This window comes from Bacillus rossius, chromosome 7, assembly GCF_032445375.1.
Source record: "Bacillus rossius redtenbacheri isolate Brsri chromosome 7, Brsri_v3, whole genome shotgun sequence".
In the NCBI taxonomy this organism is placed as follows: domain Eukaryota; kingdom Metazoa; phylum Arthropoda; class Insecta; order Phasmatodea; family Bacillidae; genus Bacillus; species Bacillus rossius.
The window spans coordinates 47501729-47524815 of NC_086335.1; the positions used below are offsets into that span (position 1 = coordinate 47501729).

The 23087-nt window shown below is 37.2% G+C and overlaps 1 protein-coding gene across 12 annotated transcripts in view; it reads right to left on the reverse strand.

The window, feature by feature from the left end:
* Positions 1–3637: 3637 nt before the first annotated feature.
* Positions 3638–23087, reverse strand: part of LOC134533970 (atypical protein kinase C) — a 391849-nt gene continuing 372399 nt past the window's right edge. For 4 of the 12 annotated variants that reach the window (XM_063371822.1, XM_063371818.1, XM_063371826.1 and 1 more), the window contains one exon: positions 3638–7858. In XM_063371822.1, coding sequence (XP_063227892.1) covers positions 7771–7858 — 88 coding nt within the window. In that variant the 3' untranslated portion in view covers positions 3638–7770. The remainder of the gene's footprint in view (positions 7859–23087) is intronic. The other 8 variants (XM_063371824.1, XM_063371829.1, XM_063371825.1 and 5 more) reach the window with 4 other exon arrangements.

Below are 23087 nucleotides of genomic sequence, written 5' to 3' on the forward strand. Positions count from 1 at the left end.
TATAGTTAAAAGCACAGGACCGCGATTCGCGCCAGGTTCGGAGCTGGCTGGTGGCCCTGCCTGGTGTCACTTGCCGTCCACTGACGTAAGGCATGCCACGCGTGCCTGGCCGGATTACAAGGGTCGTCGCTACCTCCCTCCACCCCCCGTACCCCGCGCATCGTCATGCCTCGGCGCCGTTATCTATCGCTGAGCATCCTTGGTGAATTCCGCGGGCCGCCGCGCGGAGTAGCGCGAATTGACGCTGCTTTTCTGGACTGTTCGGACGTCGGACATAGCTTCGTTTTGGAGCGACGGCGAGTGTAGCGATCTTCAGTCGACGGGTCTCCGAAGGCTTCTTTCAGCTGGAACTCTCACCTCCCTGACACAGCTCGCTGGGGTCTATGTATACTCGGTCAAGTCGCCCAGAAGCACAAGGAAAAACCTTCTCTAACCTACCATGACCGAGTAGCAAGAAATCCATTTCCAGGTCACATGACACAAGCAACACTTTTTTTTTCGGCAAGCGAGGCTTTTTTTTCCTCTGTAGCAATTTTTTTTTGTTGAGGGCTTGCCAGTTGCCTACCTCCCAGAGATGACGCACAGCACTAGCCACATTACAAATAATTCAGGCCAAAATAAAGACAAAAACTAAGAAAATATTTGGGGGGGAGGGGGGGCAATAGGCACAACAAGCATTTGTGTGGATCAATGCTAGAAATGATAATTTAGGACTCAACTGCACGTTTTCGGTGATACGCACAAGGCCTACAGCGGTAAACTATAGGTATGTTATTAAGCATAGTAGAATATACCACTGTGCAAAATTTAAGCTTTGGAAAAATTTTTTAGAGGTTCAAAACTTTTTTTCCTGGGCTATGAACAAGTAGCTCACTGCCAACTTATTGGTTTGACATAACTGCCTTTCTTTACAGTCAACCACTTGCAGATAGTTCCTGCAAATAATAGAAAAAAAATCAGTGATAAAAATATATAGTCAACTATATTATTTGTTTTACAAATGGATAAAAAAAAAATATTTTGGCCTAAATTAAATTAAATTGCCTTTATTCGTTACAAATTTTTTTATCAAGAAACTATATCTTACCACCCACTGCTTTGCTCACGCGCTAATTTCAGGATAGTGCTGATATTGTGACAGTGTAAGAAAAAATGTGATCAATTCCCGACGTTCTGAACTAAAGCAAAACACATAATTAATGTCAGTTGTGTGTGTATGCTTTCATTAACAACAAAACCATTCATGGTAGGAATGTAAAAATTGTTAATATGCAAGCTTATTTTTAATGTAGATTACTTTTCAGAATTGTTTATCTCACACTGGAGTGGTTCCAAATATATAGGTATTTAACAACCATACAATCAAACAGGGCCGGTGCAAGATAACTTGGCGCCCTAGGCGAAAAACCTTAATTCTCCCCCCCCCACAACCGGACACCCCAAAAAAAAAATTTTCCCTGCCTCAAAATACATCACGTAAGCCTACGATTTTGTCAACAATCAAATGTAAGCAGGCTTGTGTTTTTTTTTTTTTAACTTATTACAAATCATAAACAGGTCATCGTGGACTTTAAATAATTACTTATATCAATATAAACATTCCAAACTGTTACAAAAATCCATGTTCATCTAGTTTCAATAATCGTTAAACATATTATATCAGCTGTTATGTGTCGTGCTGCGCCGCCCCCAGCTACTTGGCGCCCTGGGCGGTTGCCTAGTTCGCCTATATGGACGCGCCGGCCCTGCAATCAAACCTCGATTTTTTACTCCGTAAAATAATGAACATAAAAAAAAAAACAAATAGTTTTTCATTTTCAATTAGTATTATGCCAACTTTGACATTGCATGTTCAATGTTAGTTTGTATAACCTTTATGAAATCAAACCATACCATTTTTATACACTCTATCCTAATATTGAGAAAGAGAGAGAGCATTAGAGAGAGAGAGCTTGAGCTTTATATGCTTTTAAAAAATAAACTTGATAACTATTGGCTAATTAAAAACAAATACTTTCATATTTTAAAGTTAATTATTACAGATAGACATAGGCTATGTTTTATTTAATAATTATGGTGCCAAATTATATAGCAATATTCCTAAATAAAATGGGAGGGAAACAACCAAATTGATGACATTTTTGTACCTAAACGCTGATGACTTATCCGTTACAGACTCAATTACCATGTCATATCGGCACTGCTGCCCGAGAAGTCAGTTTGAAATATGCTATCTATATATACATATATACAAATACATGTATCAAGAGAACATAGTTTTCGGATCTTAACCAGTCACTCTGTAATCATCTTTGCTATCATATCTGCACAGTATTGATAAAATAATTGAAAAAAAAAAGTAGATACTAGAAAAAGAATAATAGAACTTGCTCTGTGTGTGAGCATGTACTTGTGCGAAGTCGGATACTACAGCTAATTAGGGATACAATATTAATACAATAGCATATTATTTTTAATGTAGATTAAATTAGTATCAAATTTCTTATTTCCTTATAAGTGGGATCAGAGACAATAGACTTCCAAAATACCAACCATACAACCTTTCAAAATAATATTTTTACTCAGGGGTGGAATTAGAAAAGAAAAACAGGCTTGTCTATTTCCATTGTATGAAAAAATTCATACGTTCCTATTTTGTTGATTCTGTGATATGCTTAGCCCTAATAAACCCAAATATATGTGTGTTTTCCTCATCAGGAGTAAAGTTTTGAAAACTTTATAATTTATTTTTAACTAGTGCAAACTTTAATCTAGTAGCTCTCAATATTAATAAAACAAAAATTATTTATTTCGCAAGGAAATACATATTACACTATAAATTTGAAAATGTTGTAATACCCAAAAAACCTTTCTTCAAAATATAGCTCATTTTAGATGCAAAATTATATTTTCACCAAGTAAAGCATATAATTTCTAGTTCAAGAAGAACTCTAGCCTTAATTATATTCTACTTACCCTGATTCTATTCTATCACTAATCAGGTCAAAATTAGAACACTGCTCAGTAATTTGAAATTTAATTAATTCAACTGATTAAAAGAAATTTGGAATTAAAATAAACTAGAAAATATTTTCAATTTGATACATTTACCTCCACATAAATTAGCTTCTCTTTCTGAACATACAGGATATCTAGATGCAATTTTAATCAAAAATGGTTAGTTTTAAAATCAATTGCAAATACATTCTCTACATCACTGGACTCTAAATTCCACAATTTCACAGTCTGTCAGCTACCTTATGCACGTACTATAACAGGAATAATATAATTTAGAGATTAATTTCTAATTTAATAAACTCTACAATCTGGCCAGTAAACTTGTTAAGTAAATTTTTTCATAATTTCTATTACCTCTAGTTATTTATTTACGCTCCTTAGTTTCTCAAACATTTTTCCACTTTGTTTTAAAATTTTAATTCTTAATATAGATTGCACTAGGGTAGGGGGAAGCCGGGGGAAGGGCTGGGAGGCCTCTCAACTGAGGGGGTAGAAGGGGGCCTCTCTGATGTCCCAATCCAGCCAAACCTTTGGGACTGAAGATGCTAATCTTTTTCCCCCACTCCAAGAGAAGTGTAGATTTTTATCTTACTCTTTGTCTTTGTTTTATTGAAAATTAACGTGTCAACTATTCTGTCATGTTGTGTTTTGTATTTATTTTGCGTTATTGGGTTTGATGTGTGTGTTTGTTCTAACTGTTTATATGTATTTTTTGGTCAATTCAAGTGAGAGGTTCACTCACCTTACGTGTGTTGGCCATTTGTGGATGTGCCTACCTGTTGAAGATTCCCTTCAGGTAGTGTTTTAGAGCTTGCCTGCTCTCGGTAACGACAAAGGAGAGTGTCGTACCCACTGCTAAATCCCCTCGGCTGTTGGTGGGCATGTGACAATTAATAAATAAATAATATTTCATTCATTTTCAGTTACCTCCTGCTTTAGCGAATCCCTATATAATTAAAGCTTTTATAAAACCAACAAACACCCTTTAAACACTAAAAAAAAAACCAGAAAATGGTAAAAAAAATAAAACAGAAAATTTTGTGAGTGTGTGCTGACCATGCCTAGTTTCATAGCATCCAGTTTAATAAAGCCGTAGTTACGAATTTTCCACATGAAGTTAAATTTTGAACATTTTAAATACTATGAGGTGGAATCAAAACAAATCAGAGAATAAAATATGTTACGTAAATTTTTATGCATGTAATTTTTGCGAAATTTATTACTTTCTGCTTTTGATAATCTCATTAGGAACTTACTCATTTTCACCCCCTAAGCAATGTACATATATTTGGAAAAAATATGAAAGAAAAGAACTACGTGACTCTTTACAGACATCAGTAAAGTTTCTTATATTAAACTTCTTATGATTAGAATTTTATAAATTGGTAAATCGGAGTTTGTAGTATTCAAGGTATGTTTTTTTTATAAATACACAGTATCTTAACTTCATGTTGATTAGCTTTGGAAATAATTTTATTGTGTAGTCGAATACAAAATGGATAATCATACTATGCAATTTTATGAGCAAGCGCTAGTTAAAAATGCTGGCGGATGTTAATAAAATTTTGTGCTGAGTGTTGTCATTTTAGTTGCTTTTAAGAAAATTTGTACTTTTTATCCATTTTATTGAGATATTTGATTTTTAATTAGGATAACATATGGCTTTTACATTTTGTTGTTACATAGCGTATTAATATGCATTTTAGAGTCAAGTAGTGTACTGAACCAAAAAATTCTTCATGAAGCTCCTCAGATGTTAACACACGTTCTTTGCTAACAGCTGCGGGAAAAAAATTTTCCCCTCATTAGTTTTGGAATTGTACCCATACGTTGCAAATATTTAGTTCACGTTCATTTTGAGAAGGTATTTGCAACACATCACCTATGAGTAAAAATAAAAATTTAGATATACTGTTGAGGTATAAAAAAAAACACAATTTTACATATGCTACATAAAACAATTTGAAGGGTTATTTCAGTATTGTTAATAAATTGATTAAACAAAATGAAAATATTTCAGATAAGTAGTACGATGGTAAAAAATAAAATGTTTTTAATATAGTGCTATATTATTACTTCCTGCTTGTGAATTAGTCCAACGGATAGGTATTAAACTTAATAAAATATATTATTCTAAAAAAAAATCTGCCATGGTTCCCTACACTAGTTTCCTGCCAATGCCGGGCCTCCATTATATTTGACTGCTAGTTCATCCTGCATATTGCTAATGCAACGGTTATGATGTTTGAAATGCATTTTGACAAGACTCACCTCCTTAAGTGATATAATTAGTGGAGACAAATAAAATAAGTTTTTAAGGCCCTGTTCCAAAAAAATTTAGTTTCATTTTACAAATAGTGTAAAATACAAAACCATGCCATGTAATTTTTTTTATGCAGAAATGAAAAAAAAAAACTCATTTTAATTATATCCTTTTATTAGGCACACATGTATTCTTATAATCAAAGTCAAATTAAAAAATTCATGAAATTAAATATACAATTAAATAAGACAATATAATGAAAAATCTGTGAAAAACACAAAGAAAGCTCAAAAATGGAATAGTACATCTATTATTTCAAAGAAATAAATCATTATAATAAAAAAAAATTCAGCTGATATGGATTCCCAAAACATTTACAACAAAGAATATCAAAATATACAGCAATGCTTTAGACAAATTATAAAAAAGCACTTTTATACACAAATAATAATAAATGATTTTTCTATGACACAAAGGCAGTTTGGTCCAGCAGTTATCATTATGGCTGTACAGCAATGCCTGACTTTGAAATAAATAAGATGATGTACGGAATGTAAACGTTAGTGAAAAACAAAATGTTGATATGGAATGTCAATGAACAAATTATGTACATAAATGTTCCAATTTTCATCTGAATTGGGCAGTTATAAAAATATAATTTACAAAAAATAATACCTGTTTTAAACAAAGGTCTACTTTACTGCAATAGAAAATATGCTATTTGCTATTTAAATTCAACACGAGAGGCTTTGAAGACCAGGGGGAAATCATTAATAACAGTTAAACGCTCTTCATGTGTTCTACTATTTTTCTGTTGTACTAAATTTTATATTTTTCTACCTATCCAGTTTATCAACAGTGTAACAATTACTTACTTACAGCTACAAAAAACAATCAATGCACTTTGAATCACATAAAGCTTGTGTGGTGAAATACTTCTAGGTGTTAGTGTGTGACATACTTTACAACAGTATATTGTATATAAAATGATCACAAAACTGACATAAAAATAACATACCATAGAATAAAAAACAGTCATTACCATACACGTAAGCTACAATCAATGACACATTGTCATAACATGAGTAATACTTGCCATAAAACATTTTTAAAACATCTTTTATAATAACTTTTAACAAACAATGGAATGGCTTAATTAAAAATAACATTAGAATTCATTCACACTGTCTCAGCCAAACTTACCATTCAATGGAAGTCAACTTGTGGCTCACAGATGAGCATGCATAGTTCACACACAACTCTATAAGCAATTATAATTACACAGTATCAGTTCTATATTAAATCATATTTTGAAATGCCACATGGTACAACCATAACACAACTAAGCAATAATTAGGTTTTTAAAATACTTATTAGGCCACTTATAAGCCATACCACACAGTGGCTTGCAAGAAATAAGATTAAAAACCTTAACTGTCAAGATGGTACATTCTATATATATATTTTAGTTTTACTATTTTCAATTTGTATGATTTTTATCAATGTATGTATTCAATTTTTATTCTTAAGTACATACTGTAAGCTGTAGTTTAAAAAGCAGAAAATGGTTTTACAAGTTATTAAACAGATCTAATTTCTGCATTTTTTATGTGGCAGGTAAGTGCCAAATTACGCATATGCATTATGCATGACGCGAAAATTCCTTTAAGCATAGTACTGTACAAAAAAAGTGAACTTGACAATGTCCACTAAACCATGAATATAGACACTAAGTATTTTCATATACAATAATAACGGCTGTGACGCATCGCACCATACTACTAAACTTACACCATAGTGTGATGCTTGTGCTATACGTAAAGTGTGATGCCTATGTTAACAAAATTTCAAATTTTCGCACACGGAATAATAATAATAAAAAAAAACTAACGTTCGTTAGTGGGAACCATTTGATACACTCAACTACAGAGATATTTTTTTCACTGCCTTAAAGTAAGAAGTAGGAGTGTTGCAAGATTCAGAAAGAGGCATGCAGATAGATGATCGGATCAATTTCGGCTAAGGTAGTTCATCTTATTTCTGGAACGAAACTCATTCTTGGCAGGTTTCTTTGTATATAAATAGTATATGTATGTATATATGTATAAGGAGGTTAGAATGAGAGTGAAGTGAGTCATTGTGCGCGACAATTTATCAAGGTGAATGAAAATTCAACCTAAAAAACTTGAAAACGTAAAAAAAAAAAAAAAAACAACAACGCAACATGAACTATTGAAAAGATGCGTGAAATGAAACGAAATGAAACGAAATGAAATGCCCATGACAGACTCCACTGTAGCTCGCGACCCCCCGGCAGATGAGCAGACGAAGTGCGCGTGGCGGTACAGCACAGCGAGTGAGAGAAAGAGAGAGAGAGTGAGAGAGAGTGAGAGTGTCGGAGAAGGAACGAGGCGGGGCTAGCGCAGGGGGAGGCACAGCACGTGGGCGAGGATCGCCCCCTCCCCCCACTCCTCGATGTCCACCGGTCGTCACACGCAGTCCTCCAGCGACATCAGCAGCGGGTTCACGTACTCGAAGCCTTCGAACTCCGACTGGTCGATCTTCTCGATCACCCGTCTGCAAAACAACCACACGCTCTCCATCTCCCCTCTCTTCTTCCGACACACTACATGTTTCATTTATCCCAGGTTTCACACGTCATGCTGATTTTCCCATTTTCTCGTATTTTTTGTCCTATAACAAATACCTTCACAGATATTCACTTAGTGTGATATAATGGGTGCAAAAGGTCGCGACATTTTACACCCAATGTATTTATAACAGCACAACAAAATTCAAACTTTTAAATTTATAGAAATAGCGCTTAATAGTAATGAAGAGAATATTGAAAAATCAATGGCGTGCGAGACTCAGCCTCAAGGGATAAAAATTACACCACATCTATCTTATTAAATTTGTGGTGGCTCGGAAAAGCATAAAGGCTAGTTTACGAATGAGCACTTAAGAATTGACGGTCAGAATTGTGTGTTATGCGAATGTAATGGTTTATGATTGACGGTTAACGACAATCATAAACCATTACATTCTTATACACATCGTCGTTTTTTTTAAGGTCATGACTAATTGTTACTGTTAATTCTAAACAACCCAAACTTAAATTAGATATAACAAATAGCTTTGGAAACGAAGTCAAAATCCAAAGGACAGGTGCCACTGTTATGTCAGCTGCAGTAGTCTGCGTGAAGTCACTTGTTTGCAGTGGCGGATGTAAGGTTTTTTTTTCCTGAAAGGGGGGAGGATTTGGAAGAAATAGGGAAATATATAAAATTATAATTTGCGCATTCAAATAACTTACAAGAGTTTTTGACTGTTACATTAACAATCACAACTTGAGACATTTCATATTATTATAGCTTGTTCAAGGCGCAACCTGCATAAATAACATACCGCATTTACAGATATATAGCCATTTTTTCATAACCTCGGGAGGGGGGAATATATTATTCATCAAATTTCCTCCTCCCCAACCCAACGTTTGCGACTGGTTTTCTCCTGGCGCCTGTTTATTAACTTCAGACTGAAACAAGATAAAGCCATGGAAATGCACTAATATCATTCAAAAGTTTAAATAAATGAAAATTCAATTCACGGCAGTAATGGAAACGTCAAAAAGTATTTTTAGACTTATCCTCCTTATGGAGGAGAAATGGTAACATAAAGACGTCATTTTTTATTTAACAGTTTTTAGCTCATACCAATGTATTACTTTTTTGTAAAATTGAAAATTTGATTTCGTCAAGTTTAACGGAATATTTGAAGTAGATAGTTATTTACCGCACAAATTTATTTCCCCTGTAAAATCAACGGGGTTCAGTGTTGAATACATCTTAAGGATAACTATAATGATGTAAAGAGTCACTTTTTAGATAATATCACAATATCCAATAATTCCATTTTTAACAGAAATTAAATATATTCAAACAGTTAAAAACGTATTATTTTATTGGAAAATGAAAAAAAAGTATTTTTTTTTCTGATAGTAAATAAAAAGCAGAGTAGATAATTACTTGCTAGAATTTTCGTTAATGTTTACTCAAAATCTCACCTGATTATGTAATTTAACTGTTTAAACATATTTAATTTCTGTGATTAATAGTTTAATTTTGCGATAAATACTAAGATGAAAATGTAAAAAAAAAAAAAAAAAATAACGATCCTAGTGGATATAGATCCTGAGCCCGCACACTATCAGCCCCTGCACGTTACCACTACACCACGCCGCGGACTTCAGAATTGAAGACAAAATATCGGGTAAATAGTATCTTTGTAGATTAAAACTTAAACTGACAATTGCGGCAACGTTACAAGCTATTGCCATGTATTCAAACACTACAAAGCTTCCAAATAAATTAATAACCCTAAACTTTACCTGACATTTAAAACAAAACAGTTTTTTTTTTTTTTAAATATGTCTAGTTTTATACGAAACTCCCTTTCAATCCAATGTTAATGAAGGGGACACCTGCTACTAGCGCCTTTAGTTCGCAGGCCGCTACGAGCTTCACTAAGCCGACGAGACACGCCGAGGCAAGGGATATGAAGTTGCCAGACCTGTCTATATGACCGTGGGGGAAAATCTGCACGTGTTAGCTCCCACGGGAAGCGGTAAATTAATCCAGGTTTTGTGCCCAGCCAATCAGAAGTGAAGTTCGAAAATGTATTATTTTTTTTTTTACAGAAACCCCTCGATGCGAGGAATGTGATTTGTGTACTGATGTGTGCCTGTACGTAGAGAGATGTGTTGTAATTGGTCGGCGAGGTCACGTGGCTGCCTATTCCCTGCGTGACTATAGGCAGTTGCGTAGCATAGTCAAGTCGTCGTTCCGAGTGCTGTGCAGACAGGTCGTGCCGTTCGGCGCTTCACGAGTGCTTGGAGGCGGACGTTTCCACATCTGGGGTCGGGGCCGGGTCGCTACTAATATGTGATTTTAACATTTGTCCTTAAGTTTTCTGGCTCTTTAATTTAACAATCATGCTCCAGACTACGAGTGGACGAAGTCGCTAGATACAGCCTTTCATTAAGGCAGATGACTGAGAGAAGCTATCGGGCCAGAGTGAGTATTTTTTTATTTCCGGTCACATCGTGCAACGCACATTTAATTCTCGACAGGAGCTGAACAAATAAACTCTTTTTATTCTAATACAACTTTCAGAACTTTACACCTTTAACTACCTGCAACATCCGATGGGATATTTTTCAAGTGTTTTCCGCACGTGATATGAACAATCGTCGTCTTAAACCGTGGACGATTGTGATTTATTTTTTCTCACACAAGAATTTTTGAAAACGGGTCCAGTGGAATTCGAGTTGAAGTCTTGGAATCAAACAAACTCACGGCTCTCTCTCTCTCTCTCTCTCGCTCTCTCTCTCTCCGTAGCATTAGTACGTGTGACATGCGCGGAGGAGACAGCAGTAGTGGACGAGATGAAAGCACGCTTTAAACCCGCGGGCGGTCGCCCTGACCTCTGGCGGGACACAAGAGCCGCGACGAGCCCCCAAGAGCTCACGGGCCACGCCGAGCTTAGAGTCGGGGCTGCTTCAGTCAGCTCCAAGCATCCCGGCCACTCAGGGGGGTTGCCAGCGCGCGACAGCTGCCCGTCGTACAGACGCAGACTGCGCTGCAAGTGCACCACGCAGCACAGCTTGCCCGGAGGTTCGATCGCTATCTCAGAATACATTACGTCCGGTGACCTCCGATTCGGAACGCGAAGGGTAACGTGAGGAACGAAGTTCTGAAAATAAATCTAATACTGTCCAGTGTCAGGCCCCAGCTGAGTTCCCAAACATGTTTTATTTAATGCTTGGGTTTACCCTGACAGGACAAAAATATACAAGTCCACTGTTAATAAACATTCACAGGAAACCTTACAAGTAAATCGATACGTGCAGATCACGTTTTTAAAGTTAAACTTCTTTAGGCGCGTTTTAAAAAATGATGAGTGAATTTTTACGATGAGCGCGCACCATGCAACCAAATTTTCACAGGATGAAAAAAAGGCTACGTATAAATAAAAATTATATATGTGCTTTCAAATCATATCCTGTAGTAATTTGATATCGAATACTGGTCCATCTAATTAAAAACATTTATACATTGTGAATATTAGTGATAGTAAGTGTGTTTATAACCATAACTGCAAGGTGTGGAAAATATAAGGGCTGGAGGACAAAAAAATTCATTACTCCATTAGTAGGAAATATATCAAATTTAGATTGTTTGTAAACCTTAATAAATGTTATCTTAACTTTTGTCTGGAACTATATTTGATACAACCAGCCATGGTTGCAAAGGATGGAAAAAACAGAGGTTCTTATAAGGGTCTAAAAGTTTATAGAAATTTCCAGTACATTTCCAGAATAAGTAGGTTCTTCTAAATCTACCTACGCCTGTAGGCCGTGCTGAAAGAGAGTTTTCAACTGTATTTATATAAGTAAGGTTATGTTCCCGTATGTAAACTTTATTTGCATTATAAATTACATTATTCGAAAATAATAAAAATTAATAAATTAGAATAATTTTTTTGCATATTTATTGATTTTAATTATTAATTAAAATGTATCTCAATTATTTTTAATCTAAATAGTCAATTTTATACGTGTTTATATTAATACTGAATACTGAGTATTTATTAAAATTTTTAAATTGATTGAATTTATATTTTACCAACCGTATTTATAATAGCACACCAGTCCTTTTACTATTTATTTATACTGAATATTTGCATGCAAAATTAAAACGCGTACGAAAGTACACGCACCCATATTGTTTTTTAATCGTGGGAGCTTGAAATGAATTACATTAAGTACTACTGGTTGCAGTTCATGGATTTATAGTTGTATGCGAAACGTAACGTGCTCAATACGCAAACACTATAGGAATCATGAATACGTATTTGAATATAAAATTATCATAGTTTAAGTTCGATTGGGTGAGGCATTGCTGGTCCGATCGGCTGATGCAGCCATAATTACTAAATAGATATTTTTTTGTAACGACATTAAAAAAAAAACTGGCGAATTAAGAACAGTGTCTACGGGCTCACAAAGAGTGGCAAATGTTTGGTAACGAAAATATGATCTCTCTGTCGACAACAATCAATCGCAGGCTTTCGCGGCCGTCTGGAGTTGCTTGGATTCTGGGTTGTGGCCGCGACGAAGTCGGAAGATTTCGCGGACGTTTCGGTCGATCTTGCAAGTCGCCATCATCCAGGGAGCAGTCAACCCTGGATGATGGATGGCGACTGAAAAGGTTGACCGAAACGTCGGCGGGGAATCTTCCGACTTGGACGCGGCCACGCTATACTCAGAGGAGCCCAGCAACCTGAAAAAAAGAACAGAAGGAATTCAATCGATCACGGTCGCACAGGCTACGAAACAGGGGGGGAGGAGGGGACCTTGTCCCACAAGCCGCGAGCGCGCAGGCAGGATGCCGGCGAGACCGCCGCTTGTTTACACGGGCGCGCGACCAGGCGCAACTGCGTCCTTGGCCGGGCTGCGGGGAGCGACGACCGGCGCGGCGAGCTTTAAGGCCCGGCCGCACCCACGCCTCCACGGCCTGAAGAACAGTGGCCGACCAGGGCGTTATTCAGGGGGCGGATCCGGGGCCACTTCAGAAGTCGTATTACCCAATGTATATTTTACCCTTCTGGGGAGGGGACACGTGACCCCTTCTAATGGCGTTACTGGTTTAGATGGACGGTACTTAATTACGATTTTTCCCCCGATTTTGCATAAGTTACGAGAAAAAAAAAGGTATAGAATATTATCTGGAGCAATAACAACGAGTAATTGGCAATGTTTATACACATCTACCTCTGAGGTTAACACAATTTTTAAATTTTTCATTAGAAATAGTTGGTCCCATGTCAATGATGATTGTGTTTCTCTTTGTGAATTGGTACAGACAGAGCACTAATATCATTATGTCAGAAAAGCAATTTTCATGTACAAACTCTATTCCCCCGTTAAAAAAAATTAAAACATTAAACTAATTATCTTATCATTTTTGTCTAGCAAAGAAATTAAGAATGTTTTTTTTAAAGTTTCAATTAGCAATTGCAACTACTAGCGATGAAACCTGAAAATAAATAAAGTTTAAACAAATAGAAAACTTGCTGTTCTGAAAAGTTACAATTTTTTCACATGGTGTCCTATACCTCTTAAGTGTGTATGTATATATATGTATAAAAATCCGCAGGACTAGTAACCAAATAAAAATAACTAAACGAAACTGCAATGATAAGCCAACTTGCATGAAGCCTAACCTTAATTAAGATAATTTCCCGCCATCTTGTATTTTTTTTAACGTTCAGACAAAGGTTGATGTAAAGCTCCTGTACTACGTATTAAGGCTCGGTAGAGCATTAGTCCTAGGTCCGGGCATTCGCTGAAGTCTACCATTCGCGGACTAATGCAATTTGTTTGTGCAGCTGTAGAGTTCCTCGCGTTAAACAACCATTGGCTTTCTCTCTGTGTTTAACTGGAGCCTGTTAATTAATACACTGCATAAAGGCTTTAAAGCATGTGATTATATTTATCAAAGTCTCGCAATTTAAGACATTTTAATAAAAAATAACTAAAAATTGAAAAATCAAAAATAGACTCGCCTACATCTTAATTTAAAAAAAATTATAATTTCTGCAGTATATGAAAAAAATAATAGAACAGTACTAAAGAAGATAAGTATGACGTAACTGTGGAAAAAAACACGATTTTCACATTTGAGAGACTGATGCATTAGTCGATCTAAAAGTTTTAAGAATGAATATTATCCTGACCTAACAAAATAAAACCAGTTAACGTAACACAATTTTGGCGACAAATTTTGAAGAAAACAATGTAATGATTGTAAAGTTAATCGTCCTTAGTAATTGCCCTAATAAAACGAAATGACAAGCAAATAAAACAACCCCACGTGGTGGTTATGCCGAGCCTTAAGCACTGCTGTGACGCATGGCTTCTGCACAGCCGGGAAAAAAACAGACGACTACCGACTCCGGCGCTTCACAGCAACTGCTTTGCGCTGGGAGTGGCTCGAGCTGAAGTTAACTGCGCAAACAGTCACGAGTGGGAGGAAAAAACGTACTTGCCCACGCAAACATGGAAAGAAAACAACTGTGAAGATGCCTAATACAGTAAGAGTCATAAGTCTATACGTGAAAGCGGTGACTAATTTCTTTTTTTCGTTTTCAGGCAGGTGAACCAACAGAAAAGATAAAAACGGATTGACATTTTGTATATTTTATACATAATTTTTACGAATAAAATAAACATTAATCACAGCTTTCAACATTTTTGTACGGAGACTTACGACTCATCCAGTACTTTATAGTATACTTCCCTACGGCTTCATGAATATGCTCATAGAAGAACGCAAGGCTGCGGTGGACATACCACCATATTATTGAAGCTACAGAATACACGCGCATCGTCTGGTTATCCGGGATTCAGACCTGTCACTTTGCGATCCAGGGGTAGCCTATCACCACAGTGACCTCCACATAGGAAGTCGCTAAACTGAAAGGCTAAAAGAAAATATGTTTCGGAATCAAGACTCCAGAAAAACCCCGAGTCCACAAAACTTAATCGACTGTTGACCGGAATTCGAACAAAGCATTCCCATTTCGCATTTATTTCAGCGTTACTATTAAATCATGATAAGTAAATAGGGATACATGTCTGAAAATGAAATACGTATTTAAAAATGATACGATATGATACCATGCCGTTCAAATCGAAAACGACGTGGAACAGAAGGTAGATACATTTCGGGACACCTGAGCGCACTCGAGACGGCCTGTGACGGTCCGGGCACACAGCAGCCGGCATGCCAGACCGACGACAAGACGGATTTAACCACGACTCTCTCCCGGCCCGACCACCGCATCTCGGCATGGGGTAGGTCAGTACACGCTCCCCCTCCCCTCCACCCCCCACCGCAAAATTCTAGCCAGGACATCGACCGAACAGCAGAGGGGCCAGCCAAGGGTGCGCGTTCTTCAGATCGTTCTCAGAGGGGACTGGCAGGCGCCTTGCAACTACTGGCCTACTTGTTCAGGCCGAGATAAAAAAAACAAACAAAAAAACATATGTCTAACTTAATTTATTTAGGACTTTCTGGCGAAATTACGGCTTTCAGCCTTCTCTTACACCTCGAAAATACTTGGCGAACTACACGAAATCACGTTACATAATCTCACGACAGCACTAAACTCAACTTAACATAACCTAATGACTTCAAAAAAAACTCAAGTCGAGACATTACAAAAGTCTAAAGAACATAAACACGGTAATAAACGTAAGAAATAATAATGGATCTGAAAATGTAAAAAAAAAAAAAAAAACGCATACGTCTACATGAATGCCCCTGCCTATAAATTAACCCAGTGTGGTTCTGGAATCATTGGCGACACTGAAAGATTTATTCTGCAACCTGACGTTTAAGCTTTGAGAATATTTCTGAAAAAACATTCAGAAAATCTGTAATCAGATGCGCTAGTTTACGATATTTTCTTCGTAGTCAAATTAAAAACAAATTCTGCCGCTTAAGATATGAGCGACATTTGTATACTTTTAGAGATAGGTAAAAGTAATAATTTGGAACAATTCCTTTTTACAGGGATACATGCTGGGAAACGCTTCGTTCGAAAGTTTACTGCTGTCGATGTGTATCCTCATATATCTAAGTGACATTGCAGCATAACAATCCAAAAACTATATTACTATATTATTATAATTTAGCGATGAATGATCATTTAAAGGATTCTACAGTCACAGATCGAAGACCAGGACTCATATAAGAAAATATTAAAAATTTCACTATCACTATAAGCTTCAATAAAAATATTACAGTATGGTGCCATCAACTGCACATAACTATAAAATAAAACGTCTACGGACGTGTCGTAAGTGAGGGTGGTAGAAGTAAAATCCTGTAATGTGTCTTGATATTTGATCTATAACTGTAATATCCTGGAGTTCTGGCGAGCTTAAGGGAAAATCCTGATCAAAGCTACATAATGGTTGTTTCCGAAAATCACATTAAGACAGTAGTCCCGTTTCATGTCAGTATTTTATTTTTACGTTTAATACAGTTAAACCTATAAACCATTTTGGATAATAAGTTGGAAAAGGTGATTTATTTAACATTTTTGAGCAGTATGGATAAGGAGAACCAAATGGAATAAATAACTCTTTTTTTAAAGTCAATGCCGGTGGCTTTTGCGAGTATGGTTCAATTTTTTTCCAGAAAAAAATTATTTAATTTTATTTAGCCTTTTAAAATGATTCCTTTAACGAAGTTTCTGTGTTGTCTATGTTTTTAGATTTTGACATAGGTTGATTATGTATTTTTTTTTCCCTGTGCGTTTGCGTGTTAATCATTTTTTAGTCCTTTGAGGTAGTATCCTAAAAATATTTTAATCGATATCACCCATTGCAAGAACCATTTTAAGTACATACTTAATCCAGATGGAACATTGCGGAAGAAACGTCCATGTTTTCATCTAATGGCGACGAGAGATTTTACTTGCGTTTAACTTATTATTTATTTGATATATTTATTGACTTAATAGCGAAGTTAAGGCGTTAAGTCGTTTCTTTAACTTAACCGTTGTATGACACAACTACACAAAATCATACTTCTTAAGCTGTTAGGTTAGTATTATAATTTTATGAACTAAAATGCAAAAATGTTACACTACTAAAAAAACATAAAAGGTAAGTTAATAACGTTCAATATTAAAAAAAGAACTTAAAATAGGAATATAACAGTTATTTGGTTACAAACATGACACATGCACACACGCGGCAGTGGTAGTGGTATCATCGGCGACACTGAACGATGTATTTCGCAACCTCAAGTTTAAGCTTGGTTAGTGTTTCTGAGCCTCGCAACCCTGCAGGAAGCCTGTTCCAGTCGCGCGCTGCACAAACAGCGAAGGAGTTGGCATAGTACCGCGTCTTGTGGGCGGGGACACAAACTTTAACTTCCTATTTCGAGCGTGTGCATTAAAACTGTGGGTATCACTTTGCGAGACCAGTCGGTTGCATAAAGAATATGGGCTAGAATTTTTCAAAACAAAATTATAAACAAGTGTTAAAACGATTTCAAATCCGTCATTCGTGAAGTCGCAACCAACACAAGCTGGTCATAATACTCAAGACAGAGAACTACGAGACTACAAGTTAAAAATCGAACTTAAAAAAAAGCATTATGGATCCTTTGTAACTTCTCGTCGACAGCGAGCTCCACAGACGGTTCACACACAACTATGCACACCAGGGATATTGGGAAAGGTACTGATTGGCCTGGTTTGAATTCTGGAGATAACGGTAAACAGAAATCAGTATCTGCGCCCGGGTCTCTGGAAGGCGAGTGCAGTGACTCCCCACCACGACTCCTCGCCAAAGACCCGCGAGTTGCCTCTGCAGGAAGTGTGGGAGCAAGCGCGAACACTTAAGAATTTTCACCTTCAATTCACGAAGATCGCTGGTTACAAATTATCCAGGGTTCTTCGTAAATTTATCGTTACCTACTAAGATTTATGGGTACTAAGTTTTAACTTTGAACGTGAATCAACAAGAATGATATTGGAAAATAAGCAAAACATTCCAAAAACTGGTTCAGTATACTGAAAAAAAAAAAAAAAAAACCAACAATTGCCCCAATGTGTGTGATTTTACTTTTTTTTATATATAAAAAAAACAAAACCGTTAAGTTCAAATACTTGTTTCTACGAAGAACTCTTCCTTTATTTCATTTGAATTAGGTATTCGTTCGAAAGTCCGGGAACTTGCGGTAACTTCTGACAGCGCAGAAAAGCCTGCTACGATGCACAGGAACTGCAGAATGCAACCGATTCTATGACGTCTAGGCTAAACTCCAAGTACCTACCCTGCGTATCGGAGCATGCATCGCTGGCTGCCTACACTGAAGCGTTTTGTTTACCGCTCACCGGCCTTAACGTCGCTCGGACACGCACAGAGGCTCATAAATATGAGTCATGCCGTGGTGCTGGGATGAGTACCCTCGAGGCAGTTGCTTTACTACTGGCTCATAGCCCACTAAAGTTGAAGTCTCACACGCCACGTTTATTACTTCATTTGCTGCTCATTACTATCATTAAAGAGTTATTTCTGATATTTTAACTCTATACCTCCCTTGCATCTGTTGCATAACCCTTTTCAACAGATATCCACCAAGTGTAATATAATGGGTGTAAAATGTCTCATAAGTGTTCGTAATTATCATTTGTGCTAATTTTTACGCCCATTTTATGACACTTGGTGCATATCCGCTGGAAATGTTAGTGACAGAACAAAAAATGCAAAAGAGGTATCTTGTTAAACCATCAGATACAATCCTGAAATAATAGTAACGGCGAGAAAACAGAAAAAAAAAAATCAACATGGAGTGTGAGATCGAGCCTTATGTGTGACAGAGGGATGTATTATTCGCGAAAAGATCTGAACGCCTACTAGACTGCAACAAGGTATACCCACACCTGTGGTTTTTTCCTTGTGATTGGCGACCGTCTGTGAGAGAAGTCGTTGCCTTATTTGACCAAGCCACTAAGGACGCGTTGCTTCCGCACTGAATCACTGTGATTGGTGTTGTTAAAATCTATATGTACCTGGAAGAAACTCACCCAATAACGAAACACATACGATGCTACAGTGTTTTAACTTTCATCTAGTCCCGAAATCTTTTCGCGAAATCGTCATGCCCCTACTTATGTGTGACAGAGGGATGTATTATTCGCAAACATTTTTGAGACTAGCTGAAAGTTAAATACCGTAGCATCGTCTGTTTCGCGATTGGTAAAGTTTACTTTCAGGTGCACAACAATCGCAATGATCCAGTGCGTTCTGAGTGGTCCGGTCAAATACGGCAATGGCTTCTCTCGCAGATGGCCGCTGGCGCGGCGTAATGGGCTTACAGGTAATGATTAGAGACCTGGAAAAATTCGCGGATTCATTTCGTGTTATGCTAAAATTCAAATAATTATACCTTAGTGCTGCTTCTGCCATTGGTTCACTGTTAATCTGGATGACTGAGGGCCAATTAGACACCCTCACTCATAGAAGTGTCTAATCACCGGCCACCCAGTCGAGACGACTCACAAGTCAGCAGCCAATGAACAGTTGGCATTTTCCAGAGTGTGTAGAGGATATTGGAGTCCATCCTGAAGGGCATTGAACCCGCGAATTTTTCCGGTCTCTAGTAATGATGGTCTCAGGTCCAACTGCAGGAGTCGTGTTTGGCTTGATTCGCGAAACCTGCCAGTCCGGGGCGCCTGGCCCCCTCCCAATGGCGCGCGAGTCGCTAAACAGCTCGTCAACTGAGGCCCCTCCCACGCCGCGCGCCCTTGTGGGAGGTCGTTTACACCGACACACCGCGGGCTCAGGCCGCCTGCACGAACCCGCGCCCAACTGTTCCGTTATCCCCACACAGCCCGCGCACAGCTCCTGTAGGCATGGGCCGTCCTGGGGGGAGGGGGGAGCTCCCCTCCTTCCTCATCACCTAATGTACCATTTCTAAAACCCCTTACACATATATGCATATACCAATATATATGGATATACCCTTATGTATATGGATATATGCACACACACATATGCATATACCAATATACGTATATGCATAAACACATACATACGTATATACACATTTATGTATATTTACACATACATACATACAATAAAAATTGAAGACTAAACGTTACCTTGGTTATAACTGCAAACGAAAAGTGTGCTTGTTGCAAAAGTTTTAAGTTTCCAATGAATTCTATTAGCAATAAAACGCACAGTAAAAACATACACTTCAAGACACATTATAGGATACTACACAATTTATTATAAATGTTGTAGTTTAAATATAAATACGAAATAAATTTTTTATATATTAGTTTTTTAATGAAATCGTTCAACCTAGAATTATTTGCTATTAATATGTAGCATTAAAAAATAATTAAGGTTTTGTTGGTTTAGTTTTGTGTAATTTTTTGTAATATTTATTTTTCATTATATGGATAGTATAATTATAAAAAATGCACGTAGCCACAAAAAGACTAACACAAGCTGCTTTTATGAATATTAAATTTCCTAAAAAAAATAAGTGTAATAAATCGTTAAAATATAAGCAATAGGAAATAAATAATAATATAACATATTTATAAAACACTGAAACAAATATTGTTGTATCGAACCAGTATCATGGTACATTCGAGTGAAGCCCGTGGTATTTACAAAAAAAAATAGTTAGATAAAAAACATACCCGAGTTATTTCACTACCGAATTCCACGTACAAATTGCGAGCGTTGTGCTACGGTAGTCGTATACGGAGAACTCTGAAAAGCAGACTCCAGGACCAAGATGAAACTTTGGAACATGAAAATTACCAAATTCCTCGCCGGAGAAGCAAGTTGCCGGAAAAGCAAGTTGCAGGAGCGCACCCACGCCGGGGCAAACCCCGTGTTCATTAGCGGCCCGTGACGTGTGTCGTTAAGGCCCTTGCAGAACACGCCCGCACACGCGGTAACACAGTTCGCGCATTAGCCAGCAACACGGGGGATGCCCGCAGCCGGTACATCACACAGCGCTGCCTGCAGAGAGAGCGCGGGCGTGTGTACGGTGGCACTGGCTGATGTTACTGTCTCCAGGGGAAGATATTCACAGCAGCACATCACGATGAAATACACCGGCGCTCGCGCAAAATTTCTTTTTTTTAAATTTTCCTTTTTATGAATTAAAATTGTTCCGGTTTCTCTCCATTTCATTAAAACTATGCATTACCAAATGTAAAATTTTTGGCAAAAAAGCACAATGTGCTGGAGTGTCAATTCTGTTTAATCCCACACCTATGTAAAGTTTATTTTATGTGTAAATAAATATCTGGAATTGAATAGTCCGATCACCGAAGATACGTAAGCATCGTCGAGCGTGGTTAGTACTTACATGTGTGACCGCTTGTGAACACCGCGTGTTCCTCCCCTCCCCCACCCCCTTTATTTACAAATAACAACTGCTTTATCAAACTCACCTGTTTTCAACGCAAGTAAATGGCTTTTTAGGTTGCGTTCATAAATAACGCAAGGAACGCAACCAACGCGAGAAAATTACAGTTGTTTATAACGCACGCAATTCTCGAAATGTCACCATCCCTAAAACTTAAAATTGTAAAACAGAATAAAACAAACTTCTACCCCGAGATTCTTTTGATCATTATTATTTATCGTTAAACACAAAATAAACTGTCAATGATTTGATTTAAAAGCGTTATATACTTTCACTGTAAGAAGTTTAAAATGTGTAAACATGATGTAAATAATGAAAAGAACATTGTGCTCTTCAAAACACGTAACGTCTGCGCGTTTAAAAGTTTTCGGAACACCCATCTTAAATATGGCCGTCGAAAACGCCAGCCAGTACGAAGAAAGTTGGAAGTTGAACAATAGAACAATACTTGCGTTGCGTAATTGTGCCTTGCATAGTTTATAAACCAGATCTAAGGCACGGTCTCACACGCCGAGTTGATACTTCATTTTCTTGTTATTACATCTAAAAGATTGTTAGTCGACCAATAGTGTAAATATTACTATTTTCGAAGGGATTTACCTGTACGAGTATTCCGATAACTCTCTTGGATTACACAATAAATAAAACTGAAAGTAAAGTATGTAATAGGGATATCGAAACGGACAAATATACCCCGAATCAAAACTTTTTACATGCGACCATCGAGATCTGGTTGTGTGTTGTTTTCGAGGGTGGAAAACGTCCAGCTTTGTGCCGCTAAGATAAAATCTATTACACAGTCTACCCTTCATTAGAAAGTACGACAACTAGGGCTGCCACTCTGATATTCATGAAAAACCTAGATAACCTACAAAAAAAAAACCCAGACACATGGGTAAAAAACCAAGATGCGTCTAAAATGCTATCGTTGAAAATGTTTGCGTACTAATTCAAAAATATAAACATAACTGGTTTTAATATAAAACAATTAATTACCTTACAAGACTGAAAACGGTTAAATACAACCAATACAAGAAAATTACACTACAGCAAAATGGCTGTATAAATAATTCTTGGACCAGCACATATCATAAAAAAACCTAAAAATATATACATGACAAAACAAACACCATCACTGCATTATTTAAACCAGTAATTGTTTTTATAAAACTGCATCATGTACGTTGGTCTTTATTCAGAGTCTGATTCTACAAGATAGGTTTGAAGATTAATTGTTGCATTGGTTTTGTGTTCTGCAAGCCTCTTTGAAGAATGTGTCTAATTTAATATTCGACTTAGCTTCTTGAAAGCTAGTTTTGTGTTTATATGTATTTTTGTGTGTGAAACACATAGACTTGTTTGCATTTATCAAACAGATATTGCAACAGATACAGTAGCTACTATCTTTATTATTGTTTTAGGTATAAAAATAATTAAAATTATAAAAAACCTAGAATTGTTGGAATTCATTATTTAAAAACCCAGAAACCCAAACACCATCGGAAAAACCCAGATCTGGGTGGAAAAACCCATGAGTGGCAGCCCTGCGACAACAGAAGCCAACCGAAACAAGAACGTGTAGGTAAATTTCTAACTACCTCCCACCCGTGGTCGGGTAGCGGCGCGAGCCAACAACTCCCCCCCCCCCCCCCCCCCCTGGACCGAATGGGGTCGCGAACCCCATCGCTCCACGAAGCCGCCGGCACACGCCTTGTTTTCATTAGATTCCAGGAATTGACGTCGGCTCGTCCGGTTGAGCGGACACG